Source organism: Corvus brachyrhynchos, unplaced genomic scaffold (assembly GCF_000691975.1).
Source record: "Corvus brachyrhynchos isolate BGI_N302 unplaced genomic scaffold, ASM69197v1 scaffold255, whole genome shotgun sequence".
Taxonomy (NCBI): domain Eukaryota; kingdom Metazoa; phylum Chordata; class Aves; order Passeriformes; family Corvidae; genus Corvus; species Corvus brachyrhynchos.
In genome coordinates this window covers 7,424,991-7,446,622 of record NW_008238358.1, presented here as the reverse complement: position 1 = coordinate 7,446,622, position 21,632 = coordinate 7,424,991, and the positions used below count along the sequence as shown (strand labels likewise).

General features: G+C 37.2%; 1 protein-coding gene across 1 annotated transcript in view; it reads left to right on the top strand.

Annotated features, from left to right (window-relative positions):
• Positions 1 to 19,651, top strand: part of LOC103616647 (collagen alpha-1(XXVIII) chain) — a 31,531-nt gene extending 11,880 nt beyond the window's left edge. The window contains exons 13-34 of the mRNA XM_017735832.1: positions 78 to 146; positions 2,329 to 2,397; positions 2,831 to 2,899; positions 2,991 to 3,059; positions 4,232 to 4,300; positions 5,522 to 5,593; positions 6,191 to 6,259; positions 6,911 to 6,982; positions 7,837 to 7,905; positions 8,348 to 8,416; positions 8,828 to 8,896; positions 9,939 to 10,007; positions 10,470 to 10,538; positions 11,897 to 11,965; positions 12,657 to 12,725; positions 13,584 to 13,664; positions 14,667 to 14,702; positions 15,846 to 15,882; positions 16,014 to 16,571; positions 17,226 to 17,455; positions 18,028 to 18,115; positions 18,199 to 19,651. Coding sequence (XP_017591321.1) covers positions 78 to 146; positions 2,329 to 2,397; positions 2,831 to 2,899; positions 2,991 to 3,059; positions 4,232 to 4,300; positions 5,522 to 5,593; positions 6,191 to 6,259; positions 6,911 to 6,982; positions 7,837 to 7,905; positions 8,348 to 8,416; positions 8,828 to 8,896; positions 9,939 to 10,007; positions 10,470 to 10,538; positions 11,897 to 11,965; positions 12,657 to 12,725; positions 13,584 to 13,664; positions 14,667 to 14,702; positions 15,846 to 15,882; positions 16,014 to 16,571; positions 17,226 to 17,455; positions 18,028 to 18,115; positions 18,199 to 18,362 — 2,235 coding nt within the window. The 3' untranslated portion in view covers positions 18,363 to 19,651. The remainder of the gene's footprint in view (positions 1 to 77; positions 147 to 2,328; positions 2,398 to 2,830; positions 2,900 to 2,990; positions 3,060 to 4,231; positions 4,301 to 5,521; positions 5,594 to 6,190; positions 6,260 to 6,910; positions 6,983 to 7,836; positions 7,906 to 8,347; positions 8,417 to 8,827; positions 8,897 to 9,938; positions 10,008 to 10,469; positions 10,539 to 11,896; positions 11,966 to 12,656; positions 12,726 to 13,583; positions 13,665 to 14,666; positions 14,703 to 15,845; positions 15,883 to 16,013; positions 16,572 to 17,225; positions 17,456 to 18,027; positions 18,116 to 18,198) is intronic.
• Positions 19,652 to 21,632: the final 1,981 nt, after the last annotated feature.

The following is a 21,632-nucleotide window of genomic DNA, read 5'->3' as shown; positions in this document are numbered from 1 at the left end:
ATGATGACATAGAACACACTGCTGTTTGTCTGAGTGATTAACACATATTCTAGGTTATTTTAAACTCATGTTAACAGGGGCCTCAAGGACCACAAGGCATTCAAGGAGAAAGAGGTTCGCCAGGAGAAGGGCTTCCAGGAGCAAAGGTATGGCAGTCAAAGGGTTCTAAGACCAGAGCAGCACCATTAAATGAGTGCATGCCAAAACAAGTCCATAGAATGCACAGGAATCTGAGAAAGTACCTCGTAAATTAATATGACAATTTGCCATCAAACAATCCAATATATTTCCATGGAATTCATTTGGTCCAAACATGACTTGTAGGCACGGCTAGCCTTTGGGGCCTGTAAAGCCAATATTTAAGACACCTGATGCTTCATTTGTGGGATCTGAGCCTGGAATGAATTTCAGCTATGATTTTAAAACAGCCTCAAGCATTTGACTTTAAATAAAATACTATTAAATGGTTCCTAGATGAAAAATTTAGCATTTTGTTGTTGGGTTTTTTTCTAAATCCTTGTATAGAGAGATCTTTGCTGTCACTAAAGACAGGCTTCTAAGCTTCTTACATACCTCAGCCACTGGCTTATGCATTTTAGCAGAAGACTGAATTCAGTTTGTGGGAAAGGAAAGCTGCTGTTACTAATTTGCAGATCCAGTGGAAATAATGACAGTAGTAGTTGTACCGACACAGCTGGACTCACTAGAAGATTCTATAGCTGCCCACTGGAAACCAGTTCCTAGGCTGAGTTGTCACTTTGGCCTTTGGTTACAGTAACGAAGTGACACAGCTTGTACATGAACTAAATAAGCAACTAAACAGTTTGCTCATTTTTATGCAAGCACCAATTCTGCTTGAGAAAACAATAAAAAATTGTTTTGCAGATGCAGAGCCCAACTGCCCCTTTACTAAAAATCTTAGGATTCCTGCTAAACACAATACTGTTGTCAGCTAGGCTGAAATTTAATTGCTGCTAGCAACATAATATCTTCAAACATCCAGTGTGTATTTTATGATGATGACTTATATAAATTATTTAACCTCATTGTTGATGGATTGTATTTGCTTAGCAGATCTCATGAATGAAAACTAAGAAAAATACAATTTGAAGCAAATGCATTTCAAAATTGCTCCATTGCCACTGAAACACCAATTCATGTGGGAAGAAACACTACAACTAATAACTAAAACACAGCAACAAGGCACAGTGGGAACAAGTACAGATGAATGCATAATCTAACCAAAACTATTAAACAATTGAGATGGACAGACAGAATAAAATAATCGAAGTGAAATACTGTCAGCATTATTGGAACTCTTCATTCTATAAAAAATGTACTACTTTTTACTGCCAAGTCTGACCTGGAGCCAAGCATGTATCAAGAGAGTCCATATGTATCTCTCTGATCCTGCTTATGGCTGCCAAGCATGTCAGCTCTCTGGTTGTAAACATATTTTAAACAGGCAATTTGTTAATCTAAGCAAATTTTACAGTTGCTTTCTTCACAACTTTTTACTACAAGCTCACAGTTTAGTAAAAAGGATAATGAAGGCAGATGTTCTAAAGCATCAAGAGTAAAGAATGTTATTTTAAACAGATCCTCGTAATGTATTTCTGTCAAAGGTAAAATGGTGGAATTGGTTACTAAGGATAGAGAACATCTGTCTGGGGCGTAATTTTATTGTCTTGGGTGATTCTTTGACAATTTATACAAGCTGCCATCTGCCTCTACAGGTTTTATTAAGAGAAGTACAGGAAAGCACAATATTTGTACCTTTATTAGTAACTGGCACTTCCCCCAGGACCACTGTTTTGTAAATGAACATTTAGAAAGACAATGACATTTACAAATAAACTTCTACACCAATACAGTCAACCTGGTCTTCACTCTGGTGAAATTCTTAGTGGGACCTAGATCCTCATTACCACTCTTCAATGAGATTAACTCACACTTTTATGAGATTAACCCATGAGAAAAATAAGCAGAATTCAGTTTTTAGTTAGTCTCAATACTCAGCCCTGCAGCCATTTAAATCAGTTGTGGTTTTGCCATTGATTCGAGAAGCAGCAGAATAGGACCATAAGTAATTGAGGTGGGCAGAAAGATAAAAAGAAGCTTGTTCAGCTCTTTCATCAGCAATTTCAAATTGCAGAGCAAACTCTTTTGAAAAGATAATCTTTTTGGTATCCTGGAACACAGATCCAGGAGCTGTTTTCTGGTTCTTCTCATTTTGGTTTTCATGACAGAGCAAACACTGTCTCTAGCTACTTCAGAGAGAACAGCTGTGTGTTTCCACAGCTACCAACTCATTATTTTTCTATGTAGGGAGACCGTGGCTATGATGGACCAAAAGGCCCTCGTGGACTTCCAGGCATCAGCATAAAAGGTGAAAAGGTGAGCAATAAATACACTAGGGGATTAATGGAGTGCAAATAAATCTAACACAGGGAATACAGGGTTGATACTGACTACAGAAGGTGTAATGAGGCAAGGAACCCATAAAAGACCTGAATAATGTGGTATTTAGCTGAGATTTATGCCCAATAAATTCTCCCAACCCATTTTAACATCTCCTCATGTTAAAATAGGAGATGTTAGAAAAAGCATCTGATTCTGTGTGAAGGTTAAGGTTTAGAAAAGGAAAAAGAAACTAGCAGTTGTTTGCAACTGAACCAGTAGGGAATAAATGCATGTGTGAAAGGTAAAAGATCAGATCCCCAGCTTCACTGACTTCAAGAGATGTTAAGTCAACGTGTGCTAGCATGGGAGTTGTCCCACATTGTTTCTGTATCTTTATACAACCAAGCAACTGTACTGTGTTTGCCAGGGTGAGTGTGGTCCTCCTGGTTTACCGGGATCAGTTGGATTACCTGGAATTGGAATTCAAGGAGAAAAGGTACAATTTTCACTTCCCCCTCACCCCACACTTCAATGTATAGTAACAGAGACTATTTTATTTTTAATAATTACTTACCTACTCTTCTCAGGGAGTGGAGGGCCCAAAAGGACCACCTGGCTCTAGAGGGCTACCAGGACAGGGGATACCTGGACCAAAGGTCAGGGAATTTTCTGAAGTAAAAGCTACTGTGCTGTTCTTACTCTTACATTTCATGATCAAGAAGTGCTCTGTCTCTATCCTTATTCATGTTTAAACTGGATTGCTGAACACCAATCTAAGTACTGACAGAGATGCAGGAAAATATTTTCTTTATTAATATTACAAAACTGTACAGCAGATTCTACTCCACTGAAAAGCCTTGGCAAACTAATGCCATGGCTATTTATTTAGTTTTTTGCTTGACTCACACAAAACCTTTCAGGTAGCACATACCAGACAGTGAGCTGCACTTTTTCTGATACACTTCCCCTGAGAGGGTTGCCTGTCTTGAACTTGTGCTTTCATCATATCACGTGGAGGTACAGTAAATCTGTTCCAAAAACTAGTTGCACTTAAAAGACAGGACCATCCAAATTTCAATGTCATCTTTTATTCTCACTGTACTGTTTCCATTCCAAAAAATATATACATAGATACATTAGAGATTGACTGCCTTTCTTGTAACTTCTGCTGCCTATTGCCTCACCTGAATTTGTGTATTTACTGTATCTAGACATTAAAAGTGGTCCAAGGTGTAATGAAGATTCCTTTTTCTGAAGGAAAACTGTCAGAATAATTTAGCCTTAACTGATTCATAAAATACAGAACTGTTAATGAAATGCATCACCCTAGAGGTGTTTGGAATGGAGATTTTAAGTCATTTCCTAAAAGATGTGACAGAGTTCTGAATGATTGAAGGCTATTAAAGCATGGTATAAAGGAACTACAGGTGTAAGTGGGTCAAGTGTCCATAACAGGTAAAGAATTTTGCAGCATCAGATATCACATCACCCCTTAAGTGATTGAGCAGGGATATGTTAACCACTGATAAAAAGTAAAAAAGAATAATTAATTGTCTGTGGATGTCATATATGCTCCTGAAATATCAGCTCTTTGGCAGGAAGGATTCCCGGGGACATACAAGTATAGATTTACAGCATTAATAATTTCCACTAACAGATCTTTGGTGACAACTCAAAACATGTGACAAATTCCAAATCTTTGTGACCAAGGGTTTGATACATCATACTACAGACAATATCACACTAGTCTTTCTTTAAATTTAAGTAATGAAGCATATGCTTTTATATTTTTCATAATAATGCTGTTAAAAACTAATATCTGCTTAAGGGTGAACAAGGCTTGCCAGGAGAGACTGGAGTGCCAGGAGAAAGAGGTATTGGAGAACCTGGTTCTAAGGTACATTGTTAATAGAGGAATTATTTAATCTATTTATTTATTTGTATTCTAAATTTATGTTTTCTGAGTATCCTTTCTGCAGACACATAAAAACAGGTTTAGAAATAAAATTTAGGTTCTTAGTCTTTTAAATTTTTAACACAGACTTTAAATAACCTCCAGATATGGCAGCATTTTAAATACCCCGTTCTGTAAAAACGTAGTAAGATTTATAGTGACTGGAAATTTCCACCTGCCTGGCTCATGCCAAGTCATTGTTGCATACAGCTCACCTACAGCTCTGTCAGAAAACCATCCAGGATATTGAACAGCTGCCAGAACTCGCAGTCCCAAGTGTAAGCTACACTATAGCCAGAGAGGTGAAAAAAAGCACTGAACAGTGGTTATTGTGCTGCTCCTTCCCATTTCACACAGAATATGATGGAAACAGAGCAGCTACATTCTCACACCTTCATATGAGAAACAAGCTGTGCTGGTGGACAGAAAGAACAGTTGAGTTGCTAAGAAGAGAGGAAGCTGTAACCAGATTATTTTAGTGTTGAAGTGCCCAAGATAGTAACCAGTCCCTATGTAATTAACTGCCAGATTAACATAGAATATGGGAATAGATGAAAAAGTACTTTTGTGACAGTGGAAAGGCACAAGGCTGTCCTGGTTTTGCTCTTGTTTGTTAGGGATTTGGGACGGGGGTTGGAAAAGAAAATAAATTATTCAATTTCTTTCTTTAATTTCACAAAATACAGTAATGCTGATTGAATCCATTTGACCCCAAATGATCCCATTTCATCTAAAACCAAGCCAGGCTCTTGAATCTTACATAAATAGGGCCAAGACAATTCCACTGACATTAACAGATTTACATTGATATTCATCGGCAAGATGTCAATCATCCTGCCACAGTCAGCTCTGATATCTACTTCAAATGCTGCCACTTAAGGAAAAGATGGCATTATTTTTCAAGAATGAACTGAATCATTAGTAGCTAATAATTTTAACTGCACAGCTAAAATGCACAGTTCAAACAATCAGACAGTAGGATAGTACCAAGTAATGAGAGCTGTCTTTATAAAAAAAGCCAAGACTTGGGCTTATATGCATAAATCTTTTCTACAAATATATTCAAAGTTTAGGAAAAAAAACCTAAATATATTTCCTTAATTCAGGGAAGGAATAGTACCAAGTCTGCATTTAATAGAAGAACTTACTTTTTACTGATGTCAGGGTGATCCAGGGCCTTCAGGACTCGCAGGTCTGCCTGGTCTTCCAGGAGAAGATGGGGCCCCTGGACAAAAGGTTGGTTCATTTCTCTCTGCAGTCTACCTGCTTCACTCCAAGCATTCCTACTGTTCTCCCTGTGCTGACACCCAAAACTAGAAGAAAGAGTGTTCATGGACAAAAGGAAAAGTATCACATTTTTTTCAGCAAAAAAAATTCTCTTTCAAATATACTTTTTTAGGAAAAGCTCCACTTTTTCTAATTTTTTGGGGTGGGGCATTGTCTTATCTTGTTTACTATTGTGTGCTTTTTGGAATTCATTAAATGCCCTGCAACTCAGAAGGGAAACCACTAAAATGGCTATGGGCAACCTTTCATGGCCTTCTGACCATGTTTTTTTCTAGAATCAGAAACCCCATTATTTAAGGTTATATACTCAGAGTGTTCAGACGTCACTAAGGAAACGTGCTACTTCACACATTCCATGCGGAGTTTTACAATGCTTGCTTCTGAATATGGGAAAAAAACCCCAGACACACCTGACATCAGTGGAAGTTTTGTCACTGATTCTAAATGGTCTATGGTTTTAATGAACTTATTCAAGGGAATACAAAGTTGGTCTTGCACCATGTCCATGTAGTGCACTGAAATGCTCCTTTGATTTTTCTGTTCCAGGGTGAACCAGGGTTACCTGGTCTTAGAGGTCCTGAAGGTGCTCCAGGGATTGGAATACAGGGGGAAAAGGTGAGGATTTCTTACTAAAGGTGTCACTCAAAATTGTAATGTTCCAGGAATAGGTTTGTCAAAGACTTCTCTTTTTTTTTTGTCTAATATAAGTAACAAAAAAATACTACTCTGGACTCATAGATTCATTTTTGCTGTAATTACTACAGCCTAGTAATCTGCTTGAACAGCAGTTTTCCCTTTACAAATTTACACTATTCTTAGCTTTTTCTGGTCAATCAGACAGGGCATTGTGATGAATTGATTGGCCCTATTTGTCTTCAAATTAAAAACAAAAGTACTAGCAAGTGAATTATATTTTTCTGTTTTGATTATTTTTCTTAGATAGTATCTTTTTAATGTAATAACTTACTTTTCAGCTGCAATTATTCAATTTTTAAATTCCTTTTGGCTTTTATTTTTGTCACAGTATTCTGTGGTAAACTGGTTTACTTAATTTCAGATGAAATCCATGTCGTTTTAATTGTACAAATCCAAAACTGGACAAGTACTGACCAGAATTAACTGACTTGCCAATGAAGGCAATAGGAACAGCTCACATGCACTACCTACAAGCAGAAGTTTGCTGTCTTTCACTAACATTTACAATTGATTTCAGTTAACACATTCTTAAATTATTTGGCATGTGTGATGTCTTCTCCATTTTTGTAGGGAGATCAAGGACAGAGAGGAATACGTGGATTAACAGGACCAGCAGGAGTGCCTGGACCTGTTGGAGCTAAAGTGAGTTTATTACCACGTTACATGTGTAAAATAGCTTCCCAAAGCTGTACATTGTTCCAGAACTCAGAAACAACTCCTCCAGAATGACCTCACTTCACAAAAAAGTAATTTCAAAAAAGATCAGCAAAGGCTTCTCTTAGCAAGACTGACCATGATCCCTATAAACATCTAGAAGTGTTTTCTAAAAACCTTTGCATTTACCATATTGTTTCCTGTTGGTTTGGAAAAAGTCAGGGTATATACTGGTATTTTATACTTAAATATTTGGGAAGATAGTATAGTGTATGGCATATAAATATATGACAGGACTTCATTTTCCCTTACACTGACTCATGGCTGATACTCTTTGATTGATTCGGAGTTTTTTAAAATACTCAGTAGTTACTGAAAGTAAGAGAAGAGCTACTCCAGGTTTCTCCCCCAGTTTCTTATTCTTTCACTATTAATACACACAAGAGTATTTCCACAAAAGAAGGAAAAAGAGGTAAAAAAGTGAAAGAAACATTAAAAAAAAAAAAACATTCTAACAGAAATGTATACCTATACAGCTGAGCAGGAAGTCTTGAGCACTGTATATGCTGGACCGAGTCTTGAATACACTAAGAAAGTGACTTCTAAAGATATGTTTTTTCAGTGACTGGGAAGAATCTCATTTCCATGGAGAAAACAGAAGTATGGTTGTTATCGGTGCTCCAAATAGCTAGATTTCACTTTGCATAGAATAGCTTATAAGAAATTCTAATAGAATTTTAATGGAATTAAACATAAATCATTGCATAAATGTTTTCTCTATGAGATGGTCATGCTCAATTTCAGCAAAATCCATTGTTTTTTCTCTCCTACCTTCACTGCAGGGAGAGCCTGGTGCACCAGGACGTCTTGGAATGCCAGGCCCTCCTGGAAGATCTGTGCCTGGACCAAAGGTACCATCCACACTCCATCTCCTAGTGCTTAGAAAACTGGGTGAAAACTGAAGTAGGCTATGTTAATAATATTTGTGTAAATAATTTCAGCCTTATGTGGTCAACTAAAACTTCTTCTTTCCTATGAACAGCATTGTGGATTGTATCCAGTCTAGTTACTACTGTGCCCTGGTATTAACTGTATGGCAGCTTGAGGTGTGGCCCACCTTTGCTCATTTCTTTATTTTGAATAACCTTGGATATCAAAACAATTTTGCTTATTCTTTGTATATTTTCTATTTATTCTTTCATTTTAATTTATGCTTTTGGTGTTTAATGCTTGCAACTGCAATAAATAAAATCAGCTATTATGTTCATTATATATAAATCGATATAAAAGAAACCCACAGCCTGTGCTGTTTAATAAGATATGTAATCAGAGGATTTATTTTCTTCACTGCAGGGTGACATTGGGTTACCTGGTCTTGCTGGACCAATTGGAGAACCAGGTTTTGGGCTTCCTGGGGCAAAGGTAGCTGCTAAATTGTTAACCTAATTTCTGATAGAACTGTAAAATGAGGCAGGAGGATTTCAGTGAAGCAATAACAAATCTCCTAGGATGGCCAAATGTTCCACAGGAATACAACTAAAGTAATTTCTTTTTATATATAGGCCACAAAAGACAACAGACAGAACCCTCAAAAAATATTAAAATTAGTGACTTAGAAGCAAAAGGTCCTGTAAATCATGAGCACTATTAAATGTCACTGGTTTAGTCCAGGATTAAATAAAACTAAAAAAATTCACACAGTAAAATACATTAGCAGACAAACAGATAAAATCAAATTACAGTATATTTGCCACGTAACTTTCACTTTCACGGAAAATTTCCTGCTAGCAATTGTCTTGGCATTTACTCAGCTGTTTTTCCTGCCTGCATCAGGGTGACCGAGGCCTTCCAGGACCCCCTGGGCCCTTGGGGCAAAAAGGAGATGGTTATGCTGGCCCACCTGTAAGTTTATCGATTTTTTTTTTTAATGTACATTGGGAAGAAGTAAGTGCTACACCTAAGGGATTAGCCTCCATGTCTGACATGCTAGGAAAGATTTGCTGGTCTAAAAGCCTAGAAAGCCTAAAACTCCTCAACTGTTGAAAGGTACTTCAGCACAAAAGAAAAAGAAATCTCCCCCTGAAATAGTACAAGATCATCCGTTCCCCCACTTCTCTTGATTACACACTGTAACATATTCCAAGTGGGTTGTTTTTCCCCAAAGTATCACTGATCTTTCAATCAGTTCCCTCAAAATCTTCATGTAGGGTCCTGTCTTCTGCCCAACCGTACAAAACTTATTCCCAAACAGGAAAATACAGTGTAGCTAAGCAGCTGGGCCCATATACATCCCAGAACCACTGAAAAAGCAATTACTGTGCAAAGAGCCAGAACTACCCTTCAAAGAGGCCTTTATTGGTAGATATAACCAATCCCTTCAAAAAGTATGCAAAGAGAAAAGGCTCCATCCTCTCCCTTCCCTGCACACGTATGCAATGCTGGCGTCACATATCCAGTCTGCTCATCAGCGTGCTCCACCAGCCCTGGCAGTTACCTGCCTGTGCAGTGAGGAAGTCTCAGAAAGACTGCTGGCTGCAGTCCAGGACTTTGGATCATACATGCTTGCATTTGCCTATGCTAAAGACAACAGGAAAAGTGAGGAACAAAAAATTAACAAATACCAACATGGAAATTGGAAATTGATTTGTACTGCTTTCTGATATTTTTGTGCAACCCAATGAAGAACTGCTTCTGCAACTGCCTCTCCAGATTAGACTCCTCTATCTTCAAACACATTCAAGCCCCTGGATGACATGCACTACACATGCAAATGCTACTGACACAACTTCTGGCATATCAGAGTAAAGTCTAACCAGTTGTAGACCACAGTGATCCCATTAAGAGATAAATATAGTCAAGATACTACCATATAAATATTAACAAATGCACGAAGTCAATGTAGCTGTAAATTAAATTTATATCCTGTCTGTGTATATAATTTCAGGGCTTGCCAGGTCTCCCTGGGATTCCTGGTGAACAAGGCCCAGATGGAGTTGGACTACCAGGACCTAAGGTATAGACCTTAACTTCTAGAAAAGCAAATGCTTGTGTGTACTCTACTTCATGGAGATACAATTCCTACCTATAGGTCATAGTCAGAATACTTGTTTAATCCAGCTTTAAATTTGTTCTTGGTATATAAAAGGCAGATCTTTTTTGGCTTAGGTTTGTTCAGGTTTTTTTGGTTTGGGGAATCTGGAGTTCATTTCATAATATGGGACTTTTAATTCCTCTGTAACTGTGCATAATCAACTGCGCCTGTCTTGAGTATGTTCAGACAACTAGCCGCTGTTTATCCCCAATAACTTGCTTGTCCTGCCACCAATACTCTTGGGTTAGCATTATTTGGACTTGCACAGTGTGGTTCAATAGTTCTCTTCTCATTGTCCCATTTGAGTATAACAGACACTGGGAATTCCAGAGATTAATTAAACTTTGGTATTCACTACTTACTTCTTAAAGTATCGGTTTTCAGGGTGATCCTGGTAGTAGAGGACCAGCTGGCCCCCCCGGTTCCCCAGGAAAAGGCCTGCCAGGACCAAAAGTAAGATATTTAAACAATTACATCTCTCTTTGTCTAATTTCTAAAATAGGGGGGGAAAGTATACTATAAAAATGTGTGTCATGCATAGACATCTACATGTTTTCTGTCTTCACTGAAAACAACTAATCCAACAAATAGTCTTTATTTTGTAGAAAATCAAAAATATTTCTGGTGACTAGCCCTAAACCATAGCCTCCTTGTGGTTGCATATGATAAATGATAAAGTGATAACCTTGCAGTGAAGATCAGTGACAAGACATTTAGCTCCTGCAGGCATTAGCTGCAACTGAGTGGCAAAAATGTCTTCAGACCTAGCATTGGTCAGAATTAATGGCTGAGCAAGGACTTAGTATGTCTTGCCTATACTATTGTTACAGCTATAGGCATTACTGTTAAGTTCTTCTGGGGTTAATTCCTCTTTTTTACTGTATAAATACAATAATCATCTAATAACCAGTATGAGGATCAATCCCTGCAAAAAGGATTATTTTTGTAATTATTTTGTAACCATGACAAAGGCCCGAAAATAATTGTAACTATAAAAAGCCTCCATAATTGGAAACTCTTATGCTCCTACAGCTCAGTTTTAGAAATCCAGTGAATACAAAAGAACTGGTTTAGAATGTAAATATAAAGGAACCCAACAACGTCAAATGCAAAGATTATGCAACATAATAATGTGTTACCTGCACACTGTGGCTTATTTCCCTGAGATTCAGTTCCCATTGGCAGGAAGGCTGGGTCCAGAGAAAAGCAGTGGTGAAGCACCTCCTCAGGCCGTATTAGTCCCAAGGACTGGCATGTGCACAAGATCCTTACAAATGAGGAGACTGAGAATTTCATGCACGGTTACTAGAATAGCAGTATAGGCATAAAATTAATATGTACTATGTGGCTTTTGATTGCTTCCTGTGAATAACATGGAATGGGAACATCTTCTCTAGCATTCTTTTGAAAACTAGCTTATAAATTAGCAACAAATGTTTATTTGCAATGCCAGATTAGTATGTATGCCTATAGGTCTTACTGTGTAATGACAGCAAAAGATAAAAAACCAATAATAATCTTCTCTTAAATTTTAATTCAGTCCCCAATGTCCCACCAATACAATCCATCCTTCAATGCAGCATATATCTCTATCAGCAAGGTGATTCATGTTCTCTAAGTATTAAGCCAAGTGACTCCTTTGAAGGATAATCTGGATTTTAATAATATGATAAAGACCAAAAAGAGTCTTTTTCAGCTAAAGCAATCTTATTCTCACTACTTATAAAAAGACTTGTTTGGTAAAGCAAGGACAAGAAATTACATGGCGGTATAACAATTTATTGTGTATTTTTATTATGAACATTCTCTAGGGAACCATAGGACGCCCAGGGCCACCTGGCTCTCTGGGACCTCCTGGAGAAGGTATTCAAGGAGCTAAGGTAAAAAGACTCAGTGTCTTCAGTATCTAACCTGAGCTGAGTGGTCAATCTGACCACCACAGTGTTAAGGAGATTTCACATTGTTTCTTACATGAACAGAGCCTTAGGCTAGAAAATGAGAAGGATAATGTGAGCACCTGTAAAGTATGTTTTGTCCACTGCTGCAAACTAGTCCAAGCATGTGTGCGCTGAGGAAAGAAGAATGAACTTTCATCAGTTAAAAATACCTTTACAAAATTAAAAATACCACTCCCTCAATTCTCATGCCTAAGGAGACAGTCTGAATTAGTTATGTCTACTACCACTCTATTCAGTAGAGAAAAAGCCTCCATCCTGAATCTGTGTGTACTATTAATTTTCCCTTGTAATATGCACAGTCAGATGAGACAGACTCAAAAGATAGTAATAAGAAAGGCAGAATGAGAAGGAATAAAATGGGATGGAAAGAGGAAAAAAATTAAAATTACAAGCAAATTAAAATTAAATCCAATAATGATCATGCACTTTTTCAATATTGTTTATCTTTATACTGAAGAAGTATTTGAGACATACAAGTTAGCTACTAAATTGTCTCAAGTGCCTCAAAATCCTTGTTAAAATGCAGTTTGAGAAACTTTCTCTTTGAACATTTTAAATTGCTGTGTGATGAATGATTACAAAGGGTTAATTTCACTACCTGGATTATCATTAGGGGGAACAAGGTATTCAAGGAATGCCAGGACTACGAGGTCCCCCTGGAGATGGGCTTCTGGGAGAGAAGGTATGATATCTAAATCAGAGATAATAGTGAGATAATGCCCTAGATGGAAGCCAACACACTCAAAATGCTCTTTTACAGTCAGTTCTCATTGAAGGCATGTGAATTCTGTGTAAAGAGAACCCCAGACACTAGAAGATTATATTATTATTAGAAGTTATATTGTTGTTAGAGGTTATACTATTATTTTATTATTAGCATAAATATAGATATTAGATGTTATAGAAGTTTTATTATTAGAATAAATATAATTATTAAATTTAATATCACTGCCTTTCACCCATGTGCTATGCAAAATTTTGGGACTACATCAGTGTTAAGAAAAAGAGAACTGTAGGTTGGAATCAATTTTTAGATGTGATCACAATGGCTCAGAAAGCCTGTACAAAGTCCCATAGTCTACTAAAAATCAAACCAAGAAGCACTAATACATCTGTTTGCTAGGCCAAACACCTTTTCTGGGCCAAAAGGTTCTCAAAGTGATATTCCCATTATTCATTCCAATGACACCCTGGGATTTCTTTTCTATTTCGCTACTGTTATCTTATTTTTCTAAGACACAGATAATAATTTCCATCATGCAATATCCGATGAAACCCCTCCGTCTGCATGTAGTTGTTTGAGATGCTTCATTGTTCAAACCGCTTCAGGTATTTTTTCCCATAAAAAATGCTTAGCCAATACTACAAGTTATTAACAAAATTTACAAAACACCAATTTATTTAAATGATCTCTAACAAAGATTTTTAACTCATGTCAGAAGCTTAATGTGCATTTAACAAAGGCTACTACAGAGAAATTTGAAAAGTGTAACAAAAACTGACTTATACTTTCTGTCTGCTTACCACTGTGGTTTTAAAGGGAGATCGAGGAGCTACAGGTGACAAGGGGAAAAAAGGAGAAAAAGGTCATGTGGGTGACCCTGGTTTATCTGGAGAACCTGTGAGTAACTCAGGTTTATCACAGATGTTTTCTTAAACCACTTAAAAACAAAGTTGGGTTGTGTGTTCTTCTTTCTATTTAATTACATATAATCCGAGAAACTTAAGAAACTGAAACTATTAACCACTTTAAAAGCACAAAGACATTTACTTGATTTACTTGACATTACTTCCCACATGGATGTGGTTTCTTCCTTAAGGCAGTTGTCATGGTTTAATTTAGCCAGCAACTAAATAAATACTACAGAGCCACTCAATCATCTACCCCCACAGCGCTGGTGTGATGGGGAGGAGAATCAGAAAAAAAAGTGAAAAAACCCTAAACAAGCACAAGACTCATGGGCGTATATAAACCAGTCTAATAACTGAACCAAGGATAACCATAATCATAAAAAAGCCAGGTGATGCCCAATAAGATTGCTCACCACCTGCTGATCAATGCCCAGCCCATCCCTGAGCAGTGATCGGCCCCTCCTGGCCAACTCCCCCCAGTTTCTGCACTGAGTGTCACCTCCCACGCTATGGAATATCCCTTTGGCCGGTCCGGGTCAGCCGTCCTGGCCATGCTCCCCCCAGCTCCTTGTGCAGCTTCTCACTGATGGAGCATGGGAAACCGAAAAGTCCTTGGCTATGGGTAAGCACCACTTAGCAACAACCAAAACATCAGTGTGTTGTCAACATGATTCCCATAGCAAATCCTAAACACAGCACTGAACCAGCTACTAAGAAGGAAATTAACTCTATCCCAGCCAAAAGCAGGACAGCAGTGAAAGACAACTGACAATCAGTGATCCAGTGGGAGACTTGAGGTCATTCAATTCCCATAAACCACCTTAGGAGATTGCAGATACTACATGGACAAGGTGTTACCACAAGCACACTTTTTCTAGCTTAAGTTCCTATTGGCCAAATACTATTCTAATGATGGAATTGATGAAGTTGTATTCTGAATTACAATGTTACTATCTAATTGCAATAGCTTAATTAGCAATCACTGTTACAGGGCAAAACTGGACCAAAGGGAGACCAAGGCCTAACAGTAAGCAAATTCAATTATTTAAATCCCATTACAGCAAAATACAAACAATACTAGATACTATCAGATAAAATGCAGCCAGTTAATTATTTTGGAAAGAGTTTTCTGATTAGAAGTGGTCTCAGTAACAATATAGAAAGAAACCAACTCAAAGATTTCTGACTTTTTCTCATCTTGTTTATGCTGAAATAGAATTAAAAGTCCCTGATGATTTTAGGTACTTTTCTGCTACATATTCTTTTATAGCTAGTGTTAGATCACCCATGTGTGTACTTGCTGCAGGAAGGTTTCTTTGCAAGTATTTAAGAGAATAAAGAGCAAAGATCTTCAAACTTATCATGGTCTATCATGCTATGAACTTAATTATATTTCTGCTAAGCCTGAACCACATTTGACCCAAATTCAGTAAAGTATGTCAGCAAGTATATAAATACTAGTACAGTTTATGATGGAAGCTGAGCAGCAGTAGCAAAAGATTTTATTTGAAAGACTGACTCAATGCCAGATGAGTCCTGTCATGCACTTCAAAAAATATAACAAATTATTGCTCTAATATTAAAAACACTCTGTTCACATGTCACAGAAGCTATCATTTTTCTGAACAGACAGCTCTGAAGACAGCAGTTTTGGGGTATTTTGCTGATGAAGGCTGGGTAATAGAGAGGGCCAGGTACATCAAGGCTGACAACTCCCAATTCCATTCTGTATTGGTGCTGTGGCGTATGTCAGCTCACTACAAGCAGTCCTACGCTTCCTAAGGTTGGGTCTATTTGTCTGCTCCCAGTGCATTTAAAAGGTATATCATATTATTCAGATGCTAAAATATTTGTGCCTTTCAGTTTTAAATAGAACAAAGTTACCACAAAACATTTTTTAAAATAACAGTAGTTAATTGTTTCAGATAGAGATGTTAACGTGTCATCAAGTTATTGATTCTTGTATGCATATGAAATAGTTCATTGTAAAATGTGGAACTCATTCCCAGTTTTGAAGGAAAGGTTTGGAAGTTAAACAGTAAGATATTTCTAAGTCACTGTAGGACACAAATATTAATTATAAACAAAATCTTGTTAGTGTCAATATTATACCTCATTTGAAAGAGGCAAGTCATAAAATATTTTAATATTTAATGTTTTTCATATCCAGAGAGAAGACATAATTAAATTAATTAAAGAGATATGTGGTAAGTACTCAGGAAATCTTTATGTTCAGATTCTATATTTCGTTCATTACATTTGCATTCTTCTCTTTTCCAAAAGGACGCCAAATCAAGTCATTGTGACCTGGTTTTTTTTTTTTACTTTTCCTTTGTAGGTTGCAGTGTTAAATGTAAGGAAATTCCTATGGAGCTTGTATTTGTGATTGACAGTTCTGAGAGTGTGGGACCAGAAAATTTTGAGATTATCAAAGACTTTGTAATTGCTTTAGTAGACAGAGTAACTGTAGGCAGAAATGCTACCAGAATTGGCCTTGTGTTATACAGTTTAGAAGTTCGGCTAGAATTCGGTCTCAACAAGTATCCAACCCGGCAGGATGTTAAACGAGCAATCAGAAAAATGCAATACATGGGAGAAGGCACTTACACAGGAACTGCTATCCACAAAGCAACCCAGGAAGGATTTTCTGGTGCTCGAGCAGGGGTGCGGAAAGTAGCTATTGTGCTAACAGATGGCCAAACAGACAGGAGAGAAGCTGTAAAACTAGATCTTGTTGTTCGAGAGGCTCATGCAGCAAACATCGAAATGTATGCAATAGGAATCGTAAATACTTCAGATCCAACACAGGTTGAGTTTGTGCATGAGCTAAATCTGATTGCTTCAGACCCAGACAGAGAACACATGTATCTCATTGATGACTTTAACACCCTCTCAGGTGCGTTCATTCGAGTTTTATTCAGTCTTGTATCTGATGCTTCTCACAAAGGGGCAGGGTGGGGGAGAAGTATTATCTTTGTGAATATGTTTTGATGCTGATCAGGATTAGTTACAAGGTGCAGAGTAATAGGAATCTAGAGATACAGATCCCCTTCTTTTACAGTGTCACATTATGGGGCAACATGCCGGGGGGGGGATGTCACCCAGTCTAGGAAAACAGCTGCTTAAACAAGCTTTCTAAGATGAGTAAGTGCTCACGCACTGAAAATCTGCTGGACTGTAAATCAGAATGAAACCCATTGTCATAAATTCTACTTGCTCACTTCCCCTGGGAAATAACCCATTTTCACTTGGTTATTCACGTCAGCAAGAGAAGCAGTTATTTTCCCATTATCAGCTAGTAGTTGTTACTAAGCTTAAATGAACACCCTTACGTAAGTTCATTGTATTTTCTACCACACAGAGGACATACTTGCTGGCAAATTTGTGACCAAAATAATCGATAGTCCAAAGAGTCTGGAATAATTTTCTTAGATGCATGTAAACAATGATAACATGTGTATTACAGACATATATAAGTAATCAAAATTCTAAAAATACATTGAATTCCTCAGTATGATAAGTTTTCTACTTTTTTTTTTTTTTTAAACAGCTCTGGAGTCCAAATTAGTCAATCAATTTTGTGAAGATGAGCATGGCACCTTAATATACAATCATAATGAAAACAGTGCAACTATAAATGGAGGATCCTTCCATTCAGTATCTCCAAGTTCTTTACATTACAACAATGTTAACAGACAATCACTTTCAGCACAGACACCTGGAGTATCTACAGTAGAAAGTCCTCTGAGTCTTGGCCATCTTCCTCAACCATTAGCTCCGGTATGAAAATTCAGCAGGCTTTAATGAGCAGAACTTTAAAATATGTATCTTTCTGTGCCACCTAATGTAATATATACCATTTCCCTTAATTTTCTACAGGACAGGTACTTGAACTTGGCATGCATAGAGCTGATTGTTCTGAGTAAGAGCTCTGATGTTGCATGCAGGCCATTAACTAATAGCTATAACTTATTCCTGATACTGTTACAAGGATTCCTTCGTTTAACACAGTAATATTTGTGCCACAATGTGAATCATAATATTAAAAACAATTACACTGTTATAATTAAGTCTAAGAATAGCAATTGAACTCAATTGTAGATTATAATTTTAACTTTATTTATAAAGTTCTGTAAAGCTCAACTAAAAAAACCACCATATATATCCCACATTTAGATATGACAACTTTCCTGGTAAACCAACCAGGTGAAGTAAAAATTCTGGTTCTTAACACTGAAGTCACGCTAAACAGAAAGAAAAAACATTAGAAAATCTGTAAGTCATGGAAGGCTTGTTCATTTTGAAACACTTCACAGTATCCGGAAAGAAAAAAAATCAAATGCTTATTTCAGACCAAAGTACCTCCTGTAGTATATGAAGCCTATGAAGAGGAACAAGATGAAGAAAAACAGCCAACCTTCCTAACAGTAGACACTAGAGGTATTTTTATTGTCATTGATTTCTTCATTTTAATTTTTGGTGATGAAAAATCAACATCTCATTCTGTTTATTTTCACCTGCAGCTGTGGTACCATTACTGTCATCTAAACAACCATTATCTGATAAAGTGATGACATCATCTCTTTCAACTATAGGCCCCACACCAAGACCCGGTGGGTTAAAGACCATAACCAGTTTTTCATTTTTTTCCCTCTTCTCCTGGTACGAACTTTTAATAAGGCTTTAAATCAGAGTACCTTTGTTCCATTCTCTGCAGATTTTGTGAATCTGTGATGTAGAAGAAAAGTCATTTCAGGATTTTATAGTTGCAGTTCTTGTCTTCCCAAGTTCCGGATCCCACCGCTCCCCTTAAAGCAAAAGCAAGGTTATCTATAACCTGAGAGGGAGCTTATAAGGGGCATCTAAAACCAGAATAATGCTCATTGAAGGTGGGCCAGTCAGCAGGTCATTCATCAGCCAAGGAGGGGCAGTCTGCAGACGTGGGAGACTTCATTAAAGACACAGATAGTGATTTCAGAATTGGACTGAAAGAATATATTTCTGTTTCAGAGGAGCAATAGGAAAAAACAGTGTTTAGTCATTTGAAGTATAATAATTAGCTGACTGCTTAAAGTGTTGGTTCTTTTCATGTGAAATGTTCAAATGTATTTTGGTCATCATTTGGGGGTTTTCAGTTCCAGTAATAGTGTATTATGATGGGAGCAACAGAAGACAGCAATAGAAACATGTTCTCATATTTCCTGGGAACAGTGGCATAACTTATTTGGTCTCTGGCACTAACTTTTTTTCAAAAAAGTAACAAGATACCAGTTGCAAAAGACAAAATATTAGTCACAACATTAAACTTCACAAAAAACTGTTTTCTATCTCATGGTATTATTAAAGTGAGACTAGATTAGTATCTCACAGTCCTCTAATCCATATCTGTAGCAGTCACCAGACCAACAAGCTTTACATTCAAACTTACATACATAATTACTATCATTTTATTAGATTAGTAGCACAAATATCTTACAAAAGCAAGGCAAAAGTTTTATATTCTTCTCAGTATTTTAACCTCTCTTCTTCCATACCACAAGAACTGATATACAGCAGAAGGATGCAGCAGATGCAAAAACAGCAGATGCACCTAGCTTACAGCTCTTTGGCTTACAATTTCAGGTTGCTCACAAGACTGGCTGCACTTAATCAGATTTCAAAAAAATATATTTCAAAATTATCATATTCACATTGTTTGCTCTTTTTGTATGTGGAGCTATAATACTATTATTTCTGGAATTACTAGAATCATGCCAGTAAAGGGGAACAGTTTATTGACTACTAAGATGCACTTATAACTTGCCTTCAATACTAACATCTTTAGAACTAAAAGAGAATCTTAAACTATCGTATAAGATTAGCAGAAAAAAATACAACAAAATCAGAGTTTTAAAGGTAAAGTCTATGGAATACAATTGACTTTTACAAACTGAATTGTTTCTATTCCTCTTTTTTCTTTTTATTTTAGAAAGTGATGTGGACCTCCAGTGCAAGCTAAGGTTAGATCAAGGGCCATGCCGCGTTTATACAATAAGATGGTATTATGATAAAAAAGCCAATGCCTGCGCTCAGTTTTGGTATGGTGGCTGCGGTGGAAATGCAAACCGTTTTGAGACTGAAGAGGAATGTAGACAGGCTTGTGTATTTTTTTCTGGAGGTAGGAATTAGTCTCTACATTAAAAATGAGCAGGTTGAAGCTATTGATTATTTGGCTTTTTTATCAAGTATCTAGCATGATATCTAAAATCAAACCAATTAATTTATGGAATGCTAACTTTATGAAGGCATATGCCCACTAACTAAAACAAGTCTACCTATGCAAGCATACTTTAATACTTTTAGCATTTATTATATGACATTGTGATTATAACAAAATAGCAAATTTTCAGCAGTATCAAGAGTAAAACATTTCCTTTTTTACTCAGTTAGAGTACAACATTTCCTTTTTTACTCAGTTATAGTAAGACCAGTGGAGCATTTGCCATAGCAGTTGCCCTTCCTTCACCTAAATCTTAAAATACTACCATTGTACAGTCACTAACTAGACCTTATTTTAAACTACTTATATGGCTCTGGAAACCAATCCTTAGTCATTAGGCAATTTCTTCTCCCTTTGTTACAGAAATCTGATCTTTGGCATGGATTCTGCAATGAAAACTTCACATCTTATAAGTGAAACTGTTCTCACAAATAGTATTTCACTATTTAAAGCATAAGATATCCATTTCCAAATTACATGCAGAGTACTACTGAGTACAGATAAATACAACAAATGCATCAACTTTTGGCCTATGTGCTCACTGGGTCACAGGACAGGAAGGTGGTTCAGTTCCTTCCCCACCTTTCCTAAACATATCACAGATACATTTAGTCCTTTTTTTTCCTGTAAACTCGCCTCAGTTTTTATTAACTAGCCAAGATCCATGACAATTACAGTTAAAACACATCCACAGACTTCTGTGAATGATATACCAATAACTGGCACCACTGCATTGGGTTAGTTCATGTCTAAAGTAGTCCTTGTTATGTGTTCCTCTTCTGAAAGCCAAGCCTAATTTTTAAATGTATTTTAATATTTTCATCTTCCTTAGTTAACTATTTAAACTTACGTTCAAAACATTAAACACTGTCTGCCACTGTGATACTGCTTTTTACGTTTATGTCTGCCTGTATATGTTGCATTTTCTATAATATACCTTAAAGCTTGTTTCTAATAAAACATTTCTGGTTTTACTGCCAGGACAGAAAATGGATAATGGTACCTTTACTGGACTAAAAACTTACCTCACAGCTGAATCACACTTACTGCGTCATATGTTTCAGATAATGCAACTGGATTTCTGCCACAGCCCTTAACAAGGCCAAACATCTGAGATTACCCACTCCTGTACATGAAACTCGATGGTCATTTTTGGTTGGATTTGGGCGGTTTGGGTTTTTTTCCTGAGCAAATGGTAACATCAAGCACATCAACAAAAAACAGAGTTTGGCCTCAACCAAAACACCCTCCACCCTTTCTGCTTGCAGAACCCTCAGCCCCTCTCCTGACACGTCCAGAGAGGACGAGGCACTTCCCACCTGCTGCTTTCTGATTTCGTACAGTTTGTGTCAGTTTCCAGATGGGTGCAACGGGGTCCTCTCCAACCCAGGGACAAGCTTTAAGTTTCTTCTTTGGATTCTTTTTCAGAGTATTATTTTTTAAATTTGAAAGTGGTACGGCACTGCAATTAAAATTTGGATACAGTTTTCAAGTAATTTCAAATTAAAAATGACACATCCCATCTATTTTAAAATAAACCCAAAACCACCAAACAAACACCCACCCCGGAAACCGCCAGGGCTGAAGGCTGCATTAGCGAGAACGCGAGCCTCTCTCAGGTTTTGGGTTTCAGCGCCTCAGAGGAGCCGGGGGAGGAGCCAGGGCGGGAGGGAGTGGGCGCGGGCGCCCCACGTGCAG